The sequence below is a fragment of the Cebus imitator genome, unplaced genomic scaffold (assembly GCF_001604975.1).
Source record: "Cebus imitator isolate Cc_AM_T3 unplaced genomic scaffold, Cebus_imitator-1.0 Scaffold471, whole genome shotgun sequence".
Lineage (NCBI taxonomy): Eukaryota > Metazoa > Chordata > Mammalia > Primates > Cebidae > Cebus > Cebus imitator.
Window position 1 is genome coordinate 715,391 of NW_016107786.1, and position 18,009 is coordinate 733,399.

Sequence of the window (18,009 nt, forward strand, 5' to 3'; positions counted from 1 at the left end):
CCGCCTCGGCCTCCCAAAGTGCTGGGATTACAGGCTTGAGCCACCGCGCCCGGCTGTTTTATTATTCTTAATATGGCTAATATCTACTGAGTTTTTACCACTTGCCAGATATTGTTCTAAGTAATTGGTTTTTAGAATATATCCGGGGACCCTAGGGGATGCCCAAGACTTTCAGAAAGCTATGAGGTCAAAACTATTTTCGTAATAATGCTAAGATACCATTTACCTTTTTCACTTTCTTTACATTTGCACTGATTACACAGAAGCAATAGTGTGTAATCAGTACTGGCTCCTTAGCCCAAATCCAGGCTGGTAGTCATTGTAGTCATCATTGTCAGCACTGTCAGTTTAAAAAAAAAAAGGCAATTTGATTTTAGAAAGTCCCTGATAAAACAGTAAATTGTATTAAATCTTGACACTTGAGTGTATGCCCTTTCAGTGTTCTGTGTGACAAAATGGGGTAGTATGCATAAAACACTTCTGCATGATATGTATGTTTGAGGTGCCAGCTGAATTAGTCACCTGTTTCATAGGCCACCCTTTTTATTTGGAAAAAAAAAAAAAAAAACGGTGCTTTGAATACAGATGAATTTCCAAATAGCAGTGCTAAACAATAATTTCTCAGATTATCTACCACAGAACCACTCATTTAATAGATTAGAAAAATACAACCCAGATATTAAAAGCCATATCCAAGGCAACACTCTACAAATGCATGATTTATGGCCTCATCATATATTTTATAGTGCTTTAAATTTCCAAGTACTTTCATATATGCTTTTTCATCCCATCCTCACATAGCACTGTGAGCATATAAAACAACTTAAACATAAGGAAATTGAGACTCAAGGAAGACAATGCTCTGAATGCACTTTATATTTTCCTGGTCTCTCAGCTATTATCTCTGAGGCTCTGAAATAAGACAGTGCAAATCAAGAAGAGATACAATCTATAAAACCTGGCAACTAACTAGATGCAGAAGAAAAGGAAATGAAGGAGCCAGGGAATTTCCTGAAGTTGTTTTGCTTTGTTTTGTTTTGTTTTTTGTATGAACCTTAGGGAGGAAATGACTGAGAAAAAAATGAGAAGGAATAGATTCCATCAACAGATGTTTGTGGAAGCCCTTTTCATTGGCACTACTGTAATCTGCTTTGGAGGATGCTTAGATGTATAGACTCTCTGTCTCTACTGTCTATTTGGAAAATATGGCTTGTATACCAATAACTCTGATTCAAGGTAAAAGTGGTAAGCACCTTAAGAAAAGCTTAGCTCAAGTCCCATAAAAGTAATTGGTTTTGCACCAACCTAATACTGAACTCAGGGAAAATTTTATGGAAGAGGGAGCATTGAAAGGAGACTTGCAGAATGGTAGCATCTGGATGTGCAGAGACAAGGAAAGTTCAGTTACAGAATAATTGAGCAAGGCAAGGAAGGAGGAATGTCTGCTATGCAAGTTAGTAGGAATATAGTGTGTGTGTGCAACTGATGAGAAATTATTTTTACTAGAAATAATTATTCCAAGAAATTATTGGAAATGTTGGCCAGAGTCTGAAAATAGTAAATACCATAATATGGCATACATGGTCAGTTTCCATATGTACTTTTTTTTTTTTTCACTGTTTTTGTTGTTGTTTTTTGTTCTTTGTCCTTATTTTTTGTATTTAGTTAATTTTGTTTATTTTTACTTTTTTTGAGACAGTCTCACTCTGTCACCCAGGCTGGAGTGCAGTGGCACATCTCAGCTCACTGCAACCTCTACCTCCCGGGTTCAAGCAATTCTCTTGACTCAGCCTCCCTGGTAACAAGGACTACAGGGTGTGCCACCACACCCAGCTAATTTTTGTATTTTTAGTAGAGATGGGGTTTCACCATGTTGGCTAGTCTGGTCTAGAACCCCTAACCTCAGGTGATCTCCCCACCTCAGCCTCCAAAAGTGCTGGGATTACAGGCATGAGCCACCACACCTGGCCTAGTTAATTGTTTTTTAATGACACTTGCCAAACAAATATCTTTTTAAAGTACAACTTAGCTATTTCTTTACATATGAAATTTCTTTATTTTTCATTGACTTAAGAATTTCAAAATCAGATAACATAATTGGTCTTCCCAGATGTTGGTGTATAGTTTTAGAGAGGGCTGTACCAAATATTTTACTCAGGTATAATTTTTAACATCTGTAGTGGCTTACTTAAACCTGCAGTCTTTACTTAAACCTACAGGAGAATAACTGTATTCTCCTCACACTTAGAAATTCCATCAGTCTTAGTCCATTTGTGTTGCTACAAAGGAATACCTGAAGTTAAGTGATTTATAAAGAAAAGAGGTTTATTTGGCCCATGGTTCTGCAGGCTATACAAGAAGCCTGGTGTCAGTATCTGCTTCTGGTCAGGACCTCAGGAATCTAGTATTCATGAGGTAAGGCAAAGGAAAGCAGGCATCACATGGGGAGAGAGAAAAGGCAAGAGAGAGAGAGAGGAGGAGGTACCAGGCTCTTTTCAACACACAGATCTAGTGGGAACTAAGAGCAAGAATTCAGTCCTTGTCATGAGAATGACACCAAACCACTCATGAGGGATCCTCCCCATGACCCAAACACCTCCCACGAGGCCCCATCGCCAACATTGGGCATTAGATTTCAAGAAGAGACTTGGCGGAACCAACAAATCATATCCAAACAATAGCACCTTCAGTCTTTTAAATAGCACTTTTATCTGAACTACATCCCTGAATTTCTCCTCAAATAGCTTAACTTTGTCTTCAGAGTCTTTCTTCTCCTTTGGCATTAGTGCTTATTTTTCACTGCAGAATTAATCTGATTTGGATGTTTACTACTGTTTTTTTCCCTAGATAAGTCAGATAAATATGATGCACGTGATGTTGAAAGACTACAACAAGATGATAACTGGGTTGAAAGTTACTTATCTTGGAGACATAATATTGTAGATGAAACACTGAAGATGCTCGATGAGAGTTTTCAGTGGAGGAAAGAAATTTCTGTCAATGGTAAGCTGTTCAATTTAACCTTGACTATAATATCTCCTGTGTAAATGGCATTGTTTTACATTTATCTAATCATATATTTGCACATATTCTTAGCAGTCATCATAAACACCAGAAAATAATTATTTATAAAGATTCAGTAATACTTTCAAAGGAACAGCTTATGAGTCTTTTAAGTAGGATCATTCATAAGGAAATCAGATCACCAGGAAGCAGACTCACACTCAGATTCTTTATTCACAGCAGAGTTTCCTAATCTGTGTTTAATTCAGCACCATTAAGCAATAGCAAGACAGCACGTTTGCTACTAGGCCTAGAAACAAGGAGATACTGTACATTTTTCTCAGTTCTTGCCTATGTCTTTATCTCCATAGTTCCTTGTGCTAATAGGTGCTCCATATAGAACTGGTAAATGAATGAGAGTCCCCAAAAAATGCAGTCTTATCCCCAAGGAAACCTATAACACTCTTCTCTTTATTTTGTTTGCATTTTTGTGGGTACATAGTAGGTATATATATTTTGGGGTACCTCTACCCTTCTTAATTTCCAAGTCTTCGGCAGATTTGTTTTTTTTTTTTTTTTTTTTTTTTTTTTTTTTTTTTTTTTTTTTTTTTTTTTTTTCAAAAAATGGGAGTTTCAAGTCTCAGAGTTTTATAATGGTCTTCAAGTATCTGAAGACCTGTTAGTTCTCTCCTCCAAAAAATTTAACAAGAAGAAACTGGCATAACTTCTGATTTCATTTAGACATAAAGCAGAATTTTCTGTCCTTAAGGATTATAACTTCTGAAGTGACTTTAGTCTGAAGACTTAATACAAAATAGTCAACAAATAAATCTAGAGCAGATACTCTCCTCACTCTTCATGCTTACAGAAGGAATCCCTGAGAAGGGAAGTAGTAAGAAATTATGATTCGAAATTTAACAACTATAGGTAATTTCAACAGTGAAGCATTTATTAACCAAATATTTATTTAATTTGGTTAATTAATAATCAATTATTAACTAAATATTTTATTTATTTGGTTAATAACCCATTAACCAAATACTTGTTTTATATTTCTATTAAAGAAATATAAATCTGATATTTCTAAACCATTTAAATACAGAATAAATGTTTAAACTCAACAATGCTTGTTTTCTTACACAGAATTGCTCTTTTCTGGTAGAAGGTAGCAGAGATATGATAAAAGGGGATGGGGAAAGATAAATCTTTGAAAGGTCTTAAGGAATTGCTGGTGAATGAAGCAAAAGTGTTGGCATTTGCTGCCTTGCTATGTTGGTTCTTAGCCTCACCAAAAACTGGAGAGGCACTCTGTCTTTTCCTCCTGCTGAAGTTCAAGTTATCGCATTTTTTCTTTTCTTTTCTTTTCTTTCTTTATTTTTTATTTTATTTATTTTATTTTGAGACAGGGTCTTGCTCTGTCAGCCAGGCTAGAATGCAGTGCTGTGATCATTGCTTACTGTAGCCTTCAACACCTAGGCTCAGATGAGCCTCCTGTCTCAGCTTCCTGAGTAGCTAGGACAAAGGGCATGTGCCACCATGCCTGGCTAATTTTTATATTTTTATTTTAATTTTTGTAGAGAGGGAGTCTCACTGTGTTGCTTAGGCTGGTCTCAAACTCCTAGCCTCAAATGATACTCCTGTGTTGGCCTCTCAAGTTGCTGGGATTATAGGCATGAGTCACCATGCCTGGCCACATTTTTCTTGAAGTATTTTCCACTTTCCTAAAGGTTTTTAAATGCATTAAAATCTACTAGATACCAAACTTCTTATTAGGTTGGTGTGAAAGTAATTGCAGAATTTGCCATTATGTTTAATGGCAAATACCACAGTTACTTTTGCACCAACCTAATAGAAAAATACCATTTTACTAAAGAAACCAAAGTAATATTTTTCTACTAATTCTGAGGCTGCAATGTGGATATTTACTGGAATGTTCTCTTGAAACTCTGATAGTGATACTCGTTTTCAAGTCATTATGTGAAACAATCAAAATGTGGAAATGTATCCACTTAAATAATGACATGTCAAAGGAAATGGAGTTTGCCCATTTTGGTCACCTGTGTCATTATTTAGTTTTGTTTCCTTGGTAGGAAACACCACTCTCTATTGCCATAGATTTTTTTTCTTGAATGTTTGAATACATTATATCATTTTTAAATATCAGAACTATTACATAACATTATCTTTATGAGTTTTATTTTTAAATCCCTAAATTACAACTACTGATCAAAGCTTACCACTTTTTAGACCTTAATGAATCCTCCATTCCCAGATGGTTATTGGAAATTGGTGTTATTTATCTCCATGGTTATGACAAAGAAGGTAACAAATTGTGTAAGTATATTTAATTTATGTACTGGCTTTTCAAGATTTTGAGATTGAGATATCTATCTCAACCGAATTAAGAACTAGCAGAACTTTCTCCATCTGTAGCACTCCTCAAGACTTCTGCAATAAGGGATTGGTAGGACCATCTTTACGGAGTGTTAAATACTTAGTAGCTGTGCATACTGTTCATGTTATAATAAAGTAGACAATAAAGGCAAATGCTGCATCCTATAGCATAAACAGATATTTAATTCAGAGTCATTATCTTCTTTCTAATCTGACTGTGATATTAAAATTCAACTTAGTATTTTTATGGAGAATATGTTTGGCAGTCACTAAAGGTTGCTAAATAGGCCTTTTTCCAGTCTCCCATAATCTCACTCTAGCTTTTTCTGAAATGTGTATTATAATGAAAGGAACAGTAACAATCATCTCTTTTGTTCCAGTGACTCCCTTGTTACCCCTCTCTCCCACTTGCCCCAAATCCAGCCTGGTTTTATACCAAGGACGTGGCTTGGCAGGCGTGTTCAAGCCCCATACTAAACAGATGTCCTGCACTTGTCTTCACGTCTCCGTAACACGTGGTCTGTCCCTGTTTTAGCAATACTCTTTTTGCATTTTCTTCTTATGGCCACCTCCTTCTTTTCAACCTTTTTTTCTCATTTTTCTTCTTCTACCTGTCCCTTAAAGGTGTCTCCCAGGCTTTATTCTTTCTTGCTTGTTTTACTTTACAGCTGATACAGTCTCCTTGGGTGATAATCATGAGCATCTTGGCAGCTTTAGCTACCTCCCCTGACGCAGTATTGACCCCACACTGTCCCCAGGCCACATGCACATACCTAGCTACCCACCAACTGGCCCCACCTGACTGTCAGCGGCCTTCAGCACAACATACAACTGAATATCCATGTCCCTCCACTTGCTCACTTTCTGTATTGCCCACCTCAGGCTCACTCATTGGCTCTTCCTCTAATATACCTTCAATTTGGCCTTTTTTCCATCCTCACTAGCTGCATCCTCAATTCAGTTTCTAACTACTACCCTTTTGCATCTAGTCCCTTCCCAGGTCATAGCTTGGTGGGTTTCCTTCTCTGCCTCCTCCACTCTACCCTCTCTGCTATTGCCTGTAAGGTGTTCTAAAATAGGAAAATCAAAACGCTCTAGAGTTTCATTGAGAGTCCTTAAAGTCCAGTTCTTTCCTCTTTAGCTTTTCCTCTCACCACTCATCACATTTCGTCTTAGCTGCCACCACCTGAACAGTTTTCCATGTTCCACACACATGCATGGCATTGGCTCATGCCTCCATTATCCTGTGTCAGTATCTTTCCTCTGGATGGAACATTTTTTTCCAGTCCTTGACAAAACCAATGACTCTTTTTTGTTAACCACAATGCAGAGCACATTTAGATTATTATCAGATACGTAGTGTTTGTTCACCTGAACTTCCTTTTCCCTCTTACTTGCAAGTGAAATTTGTTCATTTCCTAAGGGAAATAAATACAGTCTATCTCTGCTACTCTAAGTCTCCCAAGTGCAACTGTTTCTCACTGAAAATAGGAAAGATGTTTTTGATCTAAGAAACAAAATGAATTGTAAATGAAAAATGTCAAGGGAAAGGCAATATATATGTATAATAATATTATAACACCATAAGTCTTTATTTTTATCTTCTGTTTAAAGTCTGGATCAGGGTGAAGCATCATATAAAAGACCAGAAAACCGTATTGGACAAAAAGAAGCTCATAGCATTCTGGTTGGAACGTTATGCTAAGAGGGAAAATGGGAAACCTGTAACAGTGATGTTCGACCTATCAGAAACTGGAATAAACAGCATCGTAAGCATTTTTCATTCATTCTAAGTCACTGTTTATCATGGCTTCCTCCCTTTCTCCCATCCTTGCTGCCAACCACATATTGCTGTAAAATTGAGCTAACTAACTTATATTAGGGATTTATTTTTTTGCCTTGCAATGTGAGTGTAGTCAAACATGGAATAGGGTTTGCAAAGAATTGAATGTGCTTCTGTATTTGGCATTGAAACTGTCAATTTACTAGAAATGTTCCTTGTCTGAGACACAGGATGGAGAGGTAGGATGTTGAGGCTGGCAAGGTATGAATCGATGTGTTAACTGAACTTTTATATCAAAGCTGATATCCTATAGCACCTGCTCCAATGTGTGGCCAGAGTGATATATTCAGGAAATATCAAGTAAGGTAATATACGATCTCAAATTTGTTATATTCATTCCATGTTTTACAGTTGCAAGATGGTCACATGAGTTTTGCACATATAACATTTAGTGACTTTATTGAGTGTTTTTGTTTGCTTGTTTGGATTTGTTTTCTATCTGTTTGATTTGGTTAGCTTTGGAAACCAGCTTTCATCAGGTGATTTTGCCAAGCTTGAAAAATAAGTAAAGCCCACCGGCCTTTACTTTGGGTCTTTGTGACCTTAGTGATACCTACAAACCCTTCAGCAGCAATTGAGATCACTTGGCACATTTATTCTAACTACTGTCTCTTATATTTAATCTGTAGCTGATTCTGATAGCAGTAATGTATTCGCAAACATGTTCAGGGCAGTGTTGAAATCTTTTTGGAATTCCATTTGGCAAAATATGTTAAGAACCTTAAAGTGTTTGTATTTATACTCCTTGCCTGGTAACCAACTTCTGAAAATCTGTTTTAAAAAACAGTGCTGAGTACAGAAAAAGCACCATACATCAAAATATTTTCTCAGTGTCATTTAAAATAATGAAAAATTAGAGAAAAATGTAAATGTTCAATATGATGAAATGACAAATTATGGTATCTCTAATTGATGGAGTATATTAAGCTATGTAAAATGGTGTTTATAAGGAATTTATAGTAATATTGGCGAGCATGCTTTTTTCTGAGATGAAAAAAGCTGTATGGTTATACATACTATAATATGTATGTATACTATACCATGGCAATACATAGCCCAACAAAGGAAACCGTAGACATAACAAACAAAAAACAGGCTAGAGAGAACTGCTAACAAGAGCTTGTTTGAGGTGGTGGGACCACATATTTTTTTTCATGTTTCTATTTCTCTTTTTATTTTTAAGGATCCAATGCCCTGGAGTTTTCCAACCTGGTTTCCATATCAGTGGGTTTCAAATTAGAGAGTAAATTATTTTATATCCAAAATCAAAATCAATTTGCCTAGATAAATAGTCCATAAAAATATATTATGATTCTGTTATCCTTTGGATATGATAGTTTCCTAATTATTAACCCAGAATCATGAAGAATAAATGTTAATGTTTTTTGTTGCCACGTATAGGGACAGAGAATTGACTTGAACTGTTTTATTTTTTCAAGCTACTTATATGATTTCTCACCATCTTCAATTTGTAAATAAGGTGTATTTGCACTACTATTTAAGTCATTATTAATATTTTAAAATATTTGAATCTTACTGAATAATTTATTTTTATAAATGACCCTTTCATGATTCACAATGGATTTAAGTGAGCTTATAAAGATGTCTACAAAATCTCAAGGCAAAAAATAAGAAAATCATTTGTTAGAGTTTGAATACCAGTTTGGCTCTAAGCTTTCAGCTACCTGCCTAAAAGAAACGCAATCATTTATTAACATTATTCAGCGGCCATAATTTACAACCAGTTTCTTAGAAGTATATCCATTCCTAATACTTGAACTAGAAAGTCTTTCATGGGTCCTCAAAAGGACATTTTACAAAATAATGAATAACAGCCTCAAAAACATCCTTATAGAATGCTGAGCAATAGGGTTGATGGAGCTATTTCTTCTAGTCTCCATTAATAGAATGCACCAGTGCATTTTATCAGATCCACTTGAATTAGCAGTAACTCGAGATTTTATGAACAAGGATATTCAATTAAATAAATGATAGAAACAAGAATGTTAGACCAACACTATTTATACAAAGTCTCTGGGGGCCATAAATTATAAACCAGGTAACCAAATTTTTATATAACTGGTTCTTTTCAGCTATTTCCTTTGACTGTTACTTAACTACCAATTATGAAAACTCCATGCACGGTGGCTATAATGATTAGTTACAAAGGTATTGTTACATATTAGGATTTACCCCATAACAAATACTTAAGATAGTTAAGGACGCCTACTTTTAGTTTACTGCAATTAAAGATGCTGCAACTAACATGCCAGGGATGAATTTACAGACTCTTATCTCTAGGACAACCCACCTTGACAGTAATTATGATGGATTTCAGTTTGCTTGGTTATATCTTTCATCCCACAGTCTTTATAAGATAGCCAATCAGAATTAGTGAATCAGTTTGTGGCCATGGAGTGAAATGACCCATGGAAGTAATAACCTTAATGACCTAATTTCCTGTTGCTGTGCAGTAGAGCCAACCAGATAGCTACGTCTGTAGTCTCCCAGAAATCAGAATAAATGAACAACACTTGAATATAAACTAAAAAACTAATTCTAGGTCTCTAAATAAAATGAAAAAAGCCAGAAATGGAGTAGATACAGCAGGCCAATATGATTTAGATTAAGTATTGTGTTAAACAAGGGTAGATAAAATTTATTGACACTATTATGAGATGTAAAAATTAGGATTAAAAAGCAAATACATGAGAATTTACATACATATGTATTATCATTCCAAGTAGTCAGATTATAAACTTTATACTTGTTTCAATAATTCTTTATTCAACAGATTTTTAGAATTTCTTTATGGATATTGGTTTTAGATCCATTTTATGCCCAATTGCCTTTAGCAGCCTGAAGTATGTAACTAGTTTGAGGTAATGTGAATAATTTTTAAAACATCACTAAGCATCTAGTTTCTTCAAGTAATTTTAGATCTTATTATTATAAATAGCTTAATGATCTAAAATCTTAATCCTTGGGAATATAGATATTTACATATGAGCTCTTATTTTAAAGAATTTAATAATTGTCTCATTTTTATTTAATAATTTATCACCTTTAGAAATGTGCAATTTTAAGTTCTTTAATGTGGACAGTCTTAAAGATTTAATCTTTATTTTAGGACATGGACTTTGTACGCTTTATCATCAACTGCTTTAAGGTTTATTACCCTAAATACCTCTGTAAGTAACTCACTCTTTTATAAAAATATAACATATTGAAACTGTAGACAATGTCTGAGAATTGTGGAGGCTTATGTTATTATAGACTTTCATACCTGAAACTTTGTTTTCTGATGAAGAATTTTAAATATGTTCATAGACATTATTTCAATACATACAGAGGAAAGTTTTTCATAAGTATTTATTGTCCTTCACAGTTAATTTTAGGAGTTTAAGTTCTAAACCATATATATGGCATTCTATAACACACACACCCACTCACACACATAGGTACATAAAAGCATACATTTATTTTAAGATTATCTCATTTTTACTAATATTTCAATTTAGAAATTCATTTCAAATAGTATTATAAGAAACTTCTTGCATGCAAGAACAGATAAGCAGTACTGATAAAGTAGACTGTATCATAAGCAATGTTGATATGTAAAGTACACTGGTACCAATTGCTACTTAAAAATTGTCATTAAGAAAATGCTTGACTAGAAGTTACTACAGTTGAATCTGGTGTTTGGAGTTTGATTGTTTATAATTGTGACTATTCTATTAATTACCTGAATGAAGCACTCCTAAACCTTATATACTCTGTTTTTTACTTGTTGAATTTTTATGATGGGTTCCCCCTAGGGAAGTCAAGATGCCATCTCACATAAACAGTCAAGTATATTTAACCCCAATGGTTTAAAACAGAAAACAGAAGAGAGGCAACAGGGACATCAGAAAATGGGAATTTTCAGATCTGCCTGAGCATACTCCTAGTAAACAGCAAATTAGATCTTTTGGGACTTGTGACTCAGGTGACATTAAAGCATAAAATCCCTAAATTGTCTTAATTTGGCATATTCATTTTATTGTTGTTAATGTGAAGTGAGAAATAGACAAATATCATAATGGATATCAAGAATCAGTCCCACCCCTAGCTCTATACTCTCATCTTTTCAGAGAGAGTATTCATGAATACTTTTAGGAAAAAAGAATGATCAATAGTGTCCAGTTTGGGGAACCTGTACTATCTTTGGTTCCTTATGGATTTTTCCTGTATCTGGCACGTACCCTGATTCTTTAAGGCTCCTGAACAGTGCCAGTCATTGGTCAGTAGGGAATCACTATGCCATCGTTTTAGTTTGTTGCTCTTATGGACAAAATGAAAAAAATATCCACTTAATCATTGAAATATCTAAAGGAGTTTGTGAAGAGCCACTTCTCAATAGTATAAACATTATTATTACTTTGTAAAATACATATAAGATTCTTTTGAGAGAACTATTAAAAAGTTAATAAATCTATATAAAGATGAATTGTAATACCATTCATCTTAATTAACTAGAGATTTTATATATATATACACACACACACACACATATTCTACCTACATAATGTAGTTTTGCAGACATTGAACTTCATGGAATCTTAATTGATTATGCTTCAAAATCTGTCATGAAGAATAACTATCATATCTTAAAATCTTGAGTCCACATCATTTTAAGCATAGCCTAGATGAAGACTAGGATACTAAGCACCAGGGTGCCTCTTTACAGATGCCTTTTTCCTTAAATGTACTTTACTTGTCCTACCTTAATACAACCACTCTAGGAGGTTCTCTGCTCAGAGAACAGTGAAATTACATTTTTATTCCTCTGGAATAAAAGAATGAATTGAATCTCAAAACTTTGCGGTTTCTGGTTCTTTCTCACAGTTGTTAATAGGGCTGTTTAGTATCTTCAACTCAGTGTGTAAATAATACTTCTGAATACTTTGGAATTATTAGCTTCCTGGAGCTCATGATATAAAGTGAAAATAATTTTTGTTTCTTAAAACATAGTGATGTATTAAAAGTGGAGGGGGCAACTGTGAGACTAGTTTAACAATATAATCTCTAGAAAATTATAATTGAAACCATAAATTAGGCCTGGAAATGTTTTTAAAGTTCAGTGGCCTCAGCACTACTATGACATGCCACATCCAAAGACTCCATTTATCCACTTAACTGTTTTCTTTTGTACCTCTCTGCAAACAACAAAAGCAATGAATGACAAAAGAACAGGCTGTTTACCAGAGGACAGTGACAGTGCACTATTGATTTCTCACAAGTCCCCCTCCTAGGCTGGCACCTCACCATTGTGATATGCTAGTTCAATTCCAGCAGCACATGGAATACTATTCATGATACTATTCACTGGATTAGAGCTCAGTCAACAAGCTCAGTCTTTACTTACATTTAGGTGACCAGTTTTTCCTAGGCCAGGTTTAAGTGATACTATTATAGAGGTACAAATTCACATTCAATTAATTTTTTTTCATCTTTCAGCAAAAATAGTGATCTTTGATATGCCTTGGTTAATGAATGGTGAGTATATTATTTATGCTTTCTTAAAACAAAATGTCAGCTTTTCTTTACTTTGCAATTTAGCCATATTTCTACAATTGTTTAAAAAATGTTTATATTTTTCTCTGCATACACTCTTAAGAGACTGGAGCTACAACACTCAAAGATTATTCCTGAGCAAACAGGGCTAATATTCTATACCCAGGATCTGGGGGCACCCATTATTCTTCTTTAAAAACAGCCTTGTCAGGCATAGTGTTGCATACCTACGGTCCTCGCTACTCAGGAGGCTGAGGCAGGAGGATCACTTGAGCCCATGAGTTTGAGGCCAGCCTAGGCAAATAATGAGACCCATCTCTTAAAAAAAATTAACAGCCTCAAAATATTCAACCGTTAAGCTAATACTGTAGTCAGAAGCCTCAACTTGTCATACACAGATAAGGTATGTCACAAACACAGGCCTTGTCTAGGTTTTCTCATGGGCTTCAGGTATTGAGAAAGAAGGTGGAATCAGTCTGAAACTCACCCCAAATCACTGTAGTAACATGACCTTTCTGATAGTCATGCTATATTTTTTGGTGACTTTTTTTTGAAAAAGCCATTGATAAGCTGTTTTGACCAACTTTATTTGTGTTTGCAAAAGTCAGTTGTTACATAGAAAGCAATAGAGAAAATCAACAAATCCAAAACTTGATTCTTTGAAAAATACAACAAAACTGACAAACCTTTAGCTAATAAAAAGAAAAGGAAAGACCCAAATTATTAAAATCTGTAATAAAAGAAGGGACCATGACTATTGACCTTATAGAAATAAAAAAGGTCTATAAGGGGATACTGTGAATAAATATATGCAAAGAAATTAGATAACCTATGTGAAGTAAACAAATTCTTAGAAAGACACAAACTACTGAAACTGATTCAAGAAGAATCAGAATAGAAGTACAAAAAAGGAAGTTGAATTAGTAATCAAAAACTTCCCACAAAGAAAAGCCCAGTCCCAGATGGCTTCACTGTTAAATTATGTGAAATATTTAAAGAAGACTCAACATGAATTCTTCACAAATTCTTCCAAAAAATAGAAGAGGAGGGAATACTTTCCAACTTATTTTATAAGGCAAGTATCACCATAATATATAACCATAATACCAAACATCACAGGAAAAGAAAATTACAGACTGGTATTCCTTATGAAAATAGATGCAACAGCCCTCAACTAAGTACTAGCAGATTGAATCCAGCAGCATATAAAAAGGATTATACACCATGACCAAGTGGAGTGTATCTCAGGAATGCAAAGTGGGCTCAACATGTGAAAATCAATTAATGTAACCCACCATATTAATATAATGAAGGGGAAAATGACTTGATCATCTCAAGAGACACAGGAAAAGCATTTGACAAAATCTAGTACCCTCTCATGATAAAAGTACTCAACAAACTAGCAACATAAGGTGCAAACATTTCTAACAACTCTCAAGTTAGAGAGACCACAATAGTCCACAGAAGACCACCCACATTTCTGACACAAACTGCAAGTTTAGGAGGTGTTCAAAATTGCCCTCAGGTTTGATCATTCTAGTGAAGGACTCAGAACTTACTGAAAACTATTATATTCACAATTATGGTTTATTACAGGTCTTTCCCTGTAATTTAGATTAAGATCAACCAAGGAAAGTAAACTGTAGGACAGAGTCCAGGGAATTACCAAATGTAGAGCATATTATTTCACTGGCATCAATTTGTGGCAATGTGCATGGAGTTTGTTAACCTGGGAAGCTCACCCAAGCCTCAGTGTTCGGAGTTTTTATTGGAACTCCATTATGTAAGCATGATTGATTACCCATGTGGTTGATCTTAGTCTTCAGTCTCCCGCAAGTTCTACTGATACCATCTAACCCAAACCTCTACCCTGAATCACATTGTTGCTCCTACCCTAAGTCATATTGTTCCAGTGTCCCTCAAGGCCCCCACACAAACAAAGACAATCCTATCAGGCATGAAGATTGCCACTCAGAAGCTGAGGACAAAGGCCAGACCTCTCTTTGGATAAGGCTTATCCTTCACAGAAGAGAACTTCGTGCACCTGTTTATAAAGGGCATATATGAAAAACCTGAATCTATGAAAATCCATAGCTAACAACTTACTTAGCAGGGAAAGAATGGATGCTTTCCCCCTAAGATCAGGAGCACAACAAAGCTGCCTGCTCTTGCCATTTCTATTAATAAAAGAAGTTCAAGACATAGACACTGAAAATTACAAAACATCATTTTGGTAAATTCAAGACATACATAAATAAAAAGACATCTTGTTCATGGATTGGAAGACTTAATACAGTCTCTCTTCAGTATCCATGGGAGACTGGTTCCAGAAACCCTCCCCTACCACCACCACAGACTCCAAAATCCTTGAATGCTCAAGTCCCTCATATAAAATGGTATAGTATTTGCATGTGAGCTATGCACATCCTCCTGTATACTTTAGATCAAGGGTCCCCAACCCTTGGGCAGTGCACTGGCACNTCAGAAGAGTTTAACACTTAGTAAGTGTCCAATTAAGGTTAGCTATAATTGTCATCATCTATTGAAATTACAAAATGCTTCTGTTTGTTTTTTTGAGATGGGTCTCATTCTGTCGCCTAGGCTGGAGTACATTAGCATGATCTCAGCTCACTACATCCTCTGCCTCCCAGGTTCAAATGATTCTCCTGCCTCAGCCTCCCAAGAAGCTGGGACTACAGGCACCCACCACCACACCCAGCTAGTTTTTGTACTTTTAGTAGAAACAGGGTTTCATCATGTTGGCCAGGTTGGTCTGGTCTTGAACTCCCGACCTCAAGTGCTCCTCCTGCCCCGGCCTCCCAAAGTGCTGGGATTAAGGCATGAGCCATCACACCTGGCCCCTCCCATATACTTTAAATCATCTTTATATTATTTATAATACTGAACACAATGTGCTATATAATTATTCTACTCTATTGTTTCTTATTTATATTTTTGTCATGTTGGTTTTATTTTTTAATATTTTCAATTGCGGTTGGTCAATCAAAAATCCATGGATGTGAAACCTGCGGATATGGAGAGCCAACTGTATTGTTAAGATGGCAACACTTCTCTAATTGATCCACTGATTCAGTGAAGTCCCTGTCAGAAGCCCAGCTGCCGTTTTTGCAGAAATGGATATGCTTGTCCTAAAATTTATATGAAAATGCAAGAAACCCAGAGTAGTCAAATCTTGAAACACAGAATTGGAGGACTTACACTTCCTGATTTCAAATTTTACTACAAAGCTACAGCAATCAAGACATTGGGCATGTATGGGTATAAGGATAAACACATAGATCAATGAAATTGAATTGAGGGTCCAGATATAAGCCCTAATGTTTATTATGGTCAGTTGATTTTTTCCACAGTGGTACTAAAACAATTCAGTAGAGAAATATGGCTTTTTAAATAAAAGTAGCTAGGACAACTGGATATCCACCTTCAAAGGAATGAAGTTAGACCCTATCTCACATCATATATAAAAATTAAAATGGGTCAGTTATCTAAATGTAAGAGCTAAATATCTTAGAAGAAAACACAGGAGTAAATCCTTGTGCTTGGATTGGGCAATGGTTTCTTAGATATGACAACAAAAGCACAAGCAACAAAGGAAACAAACAGATAACATTGGACTGCATTAAAATTGAAAACTTGTCCCTTCAAGGACACTAACAAGTAGGTAAAAAGACAATTCTCAGAATGGAAGAAATCATTTACAAACAATATATTTGATGAGGAACTTATTCTAGAATATATAAAGAACCCTTACAACGCAACATTAAAGAGACAAGTGACTGGGCATCGTGACTCGCACCTGTAATCCTAGCACTTTGGGAGGCCAAGGTGGGCAGATCACCTGAGGTCAGGAGTTCGAGACCAGCCTGGCTAACATGGTAAAACCTTGTCTCTACTAAAAATACAAAATTAGCCAGGCATGGTGGCATGCACCTGTAATCCCAGCTACTCAGCAGGCGAGGCAGGAAAATCACTTGAACCCTAGAGGCAGAGGTCGCAGTAAGTCAAGATCACGCAATGGCACTCCAGCCTAGGCAACAAGAGGGAAACTCGGTCTCAAAGAAAAAAAAAAAGACAACCCAATTATAAATGAGTGAAAGATTTGAATAGGTGTTTTTCTAAAGAAGATAAACAAATGGGCAATAAGCACATAAAGAGAAGCTGAGCATCAGTAATCAGAGAAATGTAAGTCAAAACCAAGTGAGATGTGATTTCACACCCACTAGGATGGCTAGAATCAGAAAGACACAATAACAGGTATTGGCAAGGATGTGGAGATATTGGAAGCCTCACACTGCTGGTGAGAATGTTAAGATCATATGGCCACATTAGAAAACAGTTTGGTAGCTAAACATAGAATTACCATATGACCCAGAATTGCACTCCTTAGTCTACAGAAAAACCTGTACACGAATGTTCATAGAAGCATTAGTCATAATAACAAAAAGTGGAAACAGCCTAAATAATTGCTGAATGGACAATTATTCAGTCATAAAAGGGAATTAAGTAGTGATACAGTCTACATTATGAATGAACCTTGAAAACATGCCAAGTGAAGAAAGCCAGTAGAAAAAGCCACATGTTGTATGATTGCATTTATATAAAATTCCAAAATAAGCAAATCCATGAAGACAGAAAATAGATTAGTAGTTGCTAAGGACTTGGAGCCATAAAGAGAGATTGCCATATAAAGGTTCTTTTTGGTGTGATGAAAATGTTCTAGATTAGATTGTGGTGATAGTTGCACAATTCTGTGAATATACTAAAAACCATTGACTTGTATAAAGGGGGAATTTTATGGCATGTAAATTATATCTCAATAAAGTCATGAAAAATTTAGCACATTAATTCAAGTAGCATAGCTTCAAACATGTCAACTCACAAACATTTTAAATTGAAATTTATGAAAATTTACAAAGAAAGAAAAAACAAAAGAAATTAATGAACATTTAGGTGTTATGTAAAAAAACTTATAGTTAGCCAAAATAAAAATGTGACTCTCTGAACTACTTAATGTTTATCATACTGTTCTTATTTTCTGTTTTTTAATTGACAGTTTTGCAAATTTAATGTAGCATTTCTCTTTTAATTTCTTAAAAATGTGCTTAGAATGTCACAGTGGAAATGAGGTTTAAAAATTAAGTATAGGCCGGGCGCGGTGGCTCACGCCTGTAATCTCAGCACTTTGGGAGGCC

The 18,009-nt window shown here is 35.4% G+C and overlaps 1 protein-coding gene across 5 annotated transcripts in view; it reads left to right on the top strand.

Annotated features, from left to right (window-relative positions):
• The window catches only part of MOSPD2 (motile sperm domain containing 2), a 45,066-nt gene that overhangs the window by 10,194 nt on the left and 16,863 nt on the right, over positions 1 to 18,009 (top strand). For all 5 annotated transcript variants that reach the window (XM_017512358.2, XM_017512360.2, XM_037732761.1 and 2 more), the window contains 5 exons: positions 2,848 to 3,003; positions 5,251 to 5,337; positions 7,012 to 7,166; positions 10,371 to 10,431; positions 12,740 to 12,778. In XM_017512358.2, coding sequence (XP_017367847.1) covers positions 2,848 to 3,003; positions 5,251 to 5,337; positions 7,012 to 7,166; positions 10,371 to 10,431; positions 12,740 to 12,778 — 498 coding nt within the window. The remainder of the gene's footprint in view (positions 1 to 2,847; positions 3,004 to 5,250; positions 5,338 to 7,011; positions 7,167 to 10,370; positions 10,432 to 12,739; positions 12,779 to 18,009) is intronic.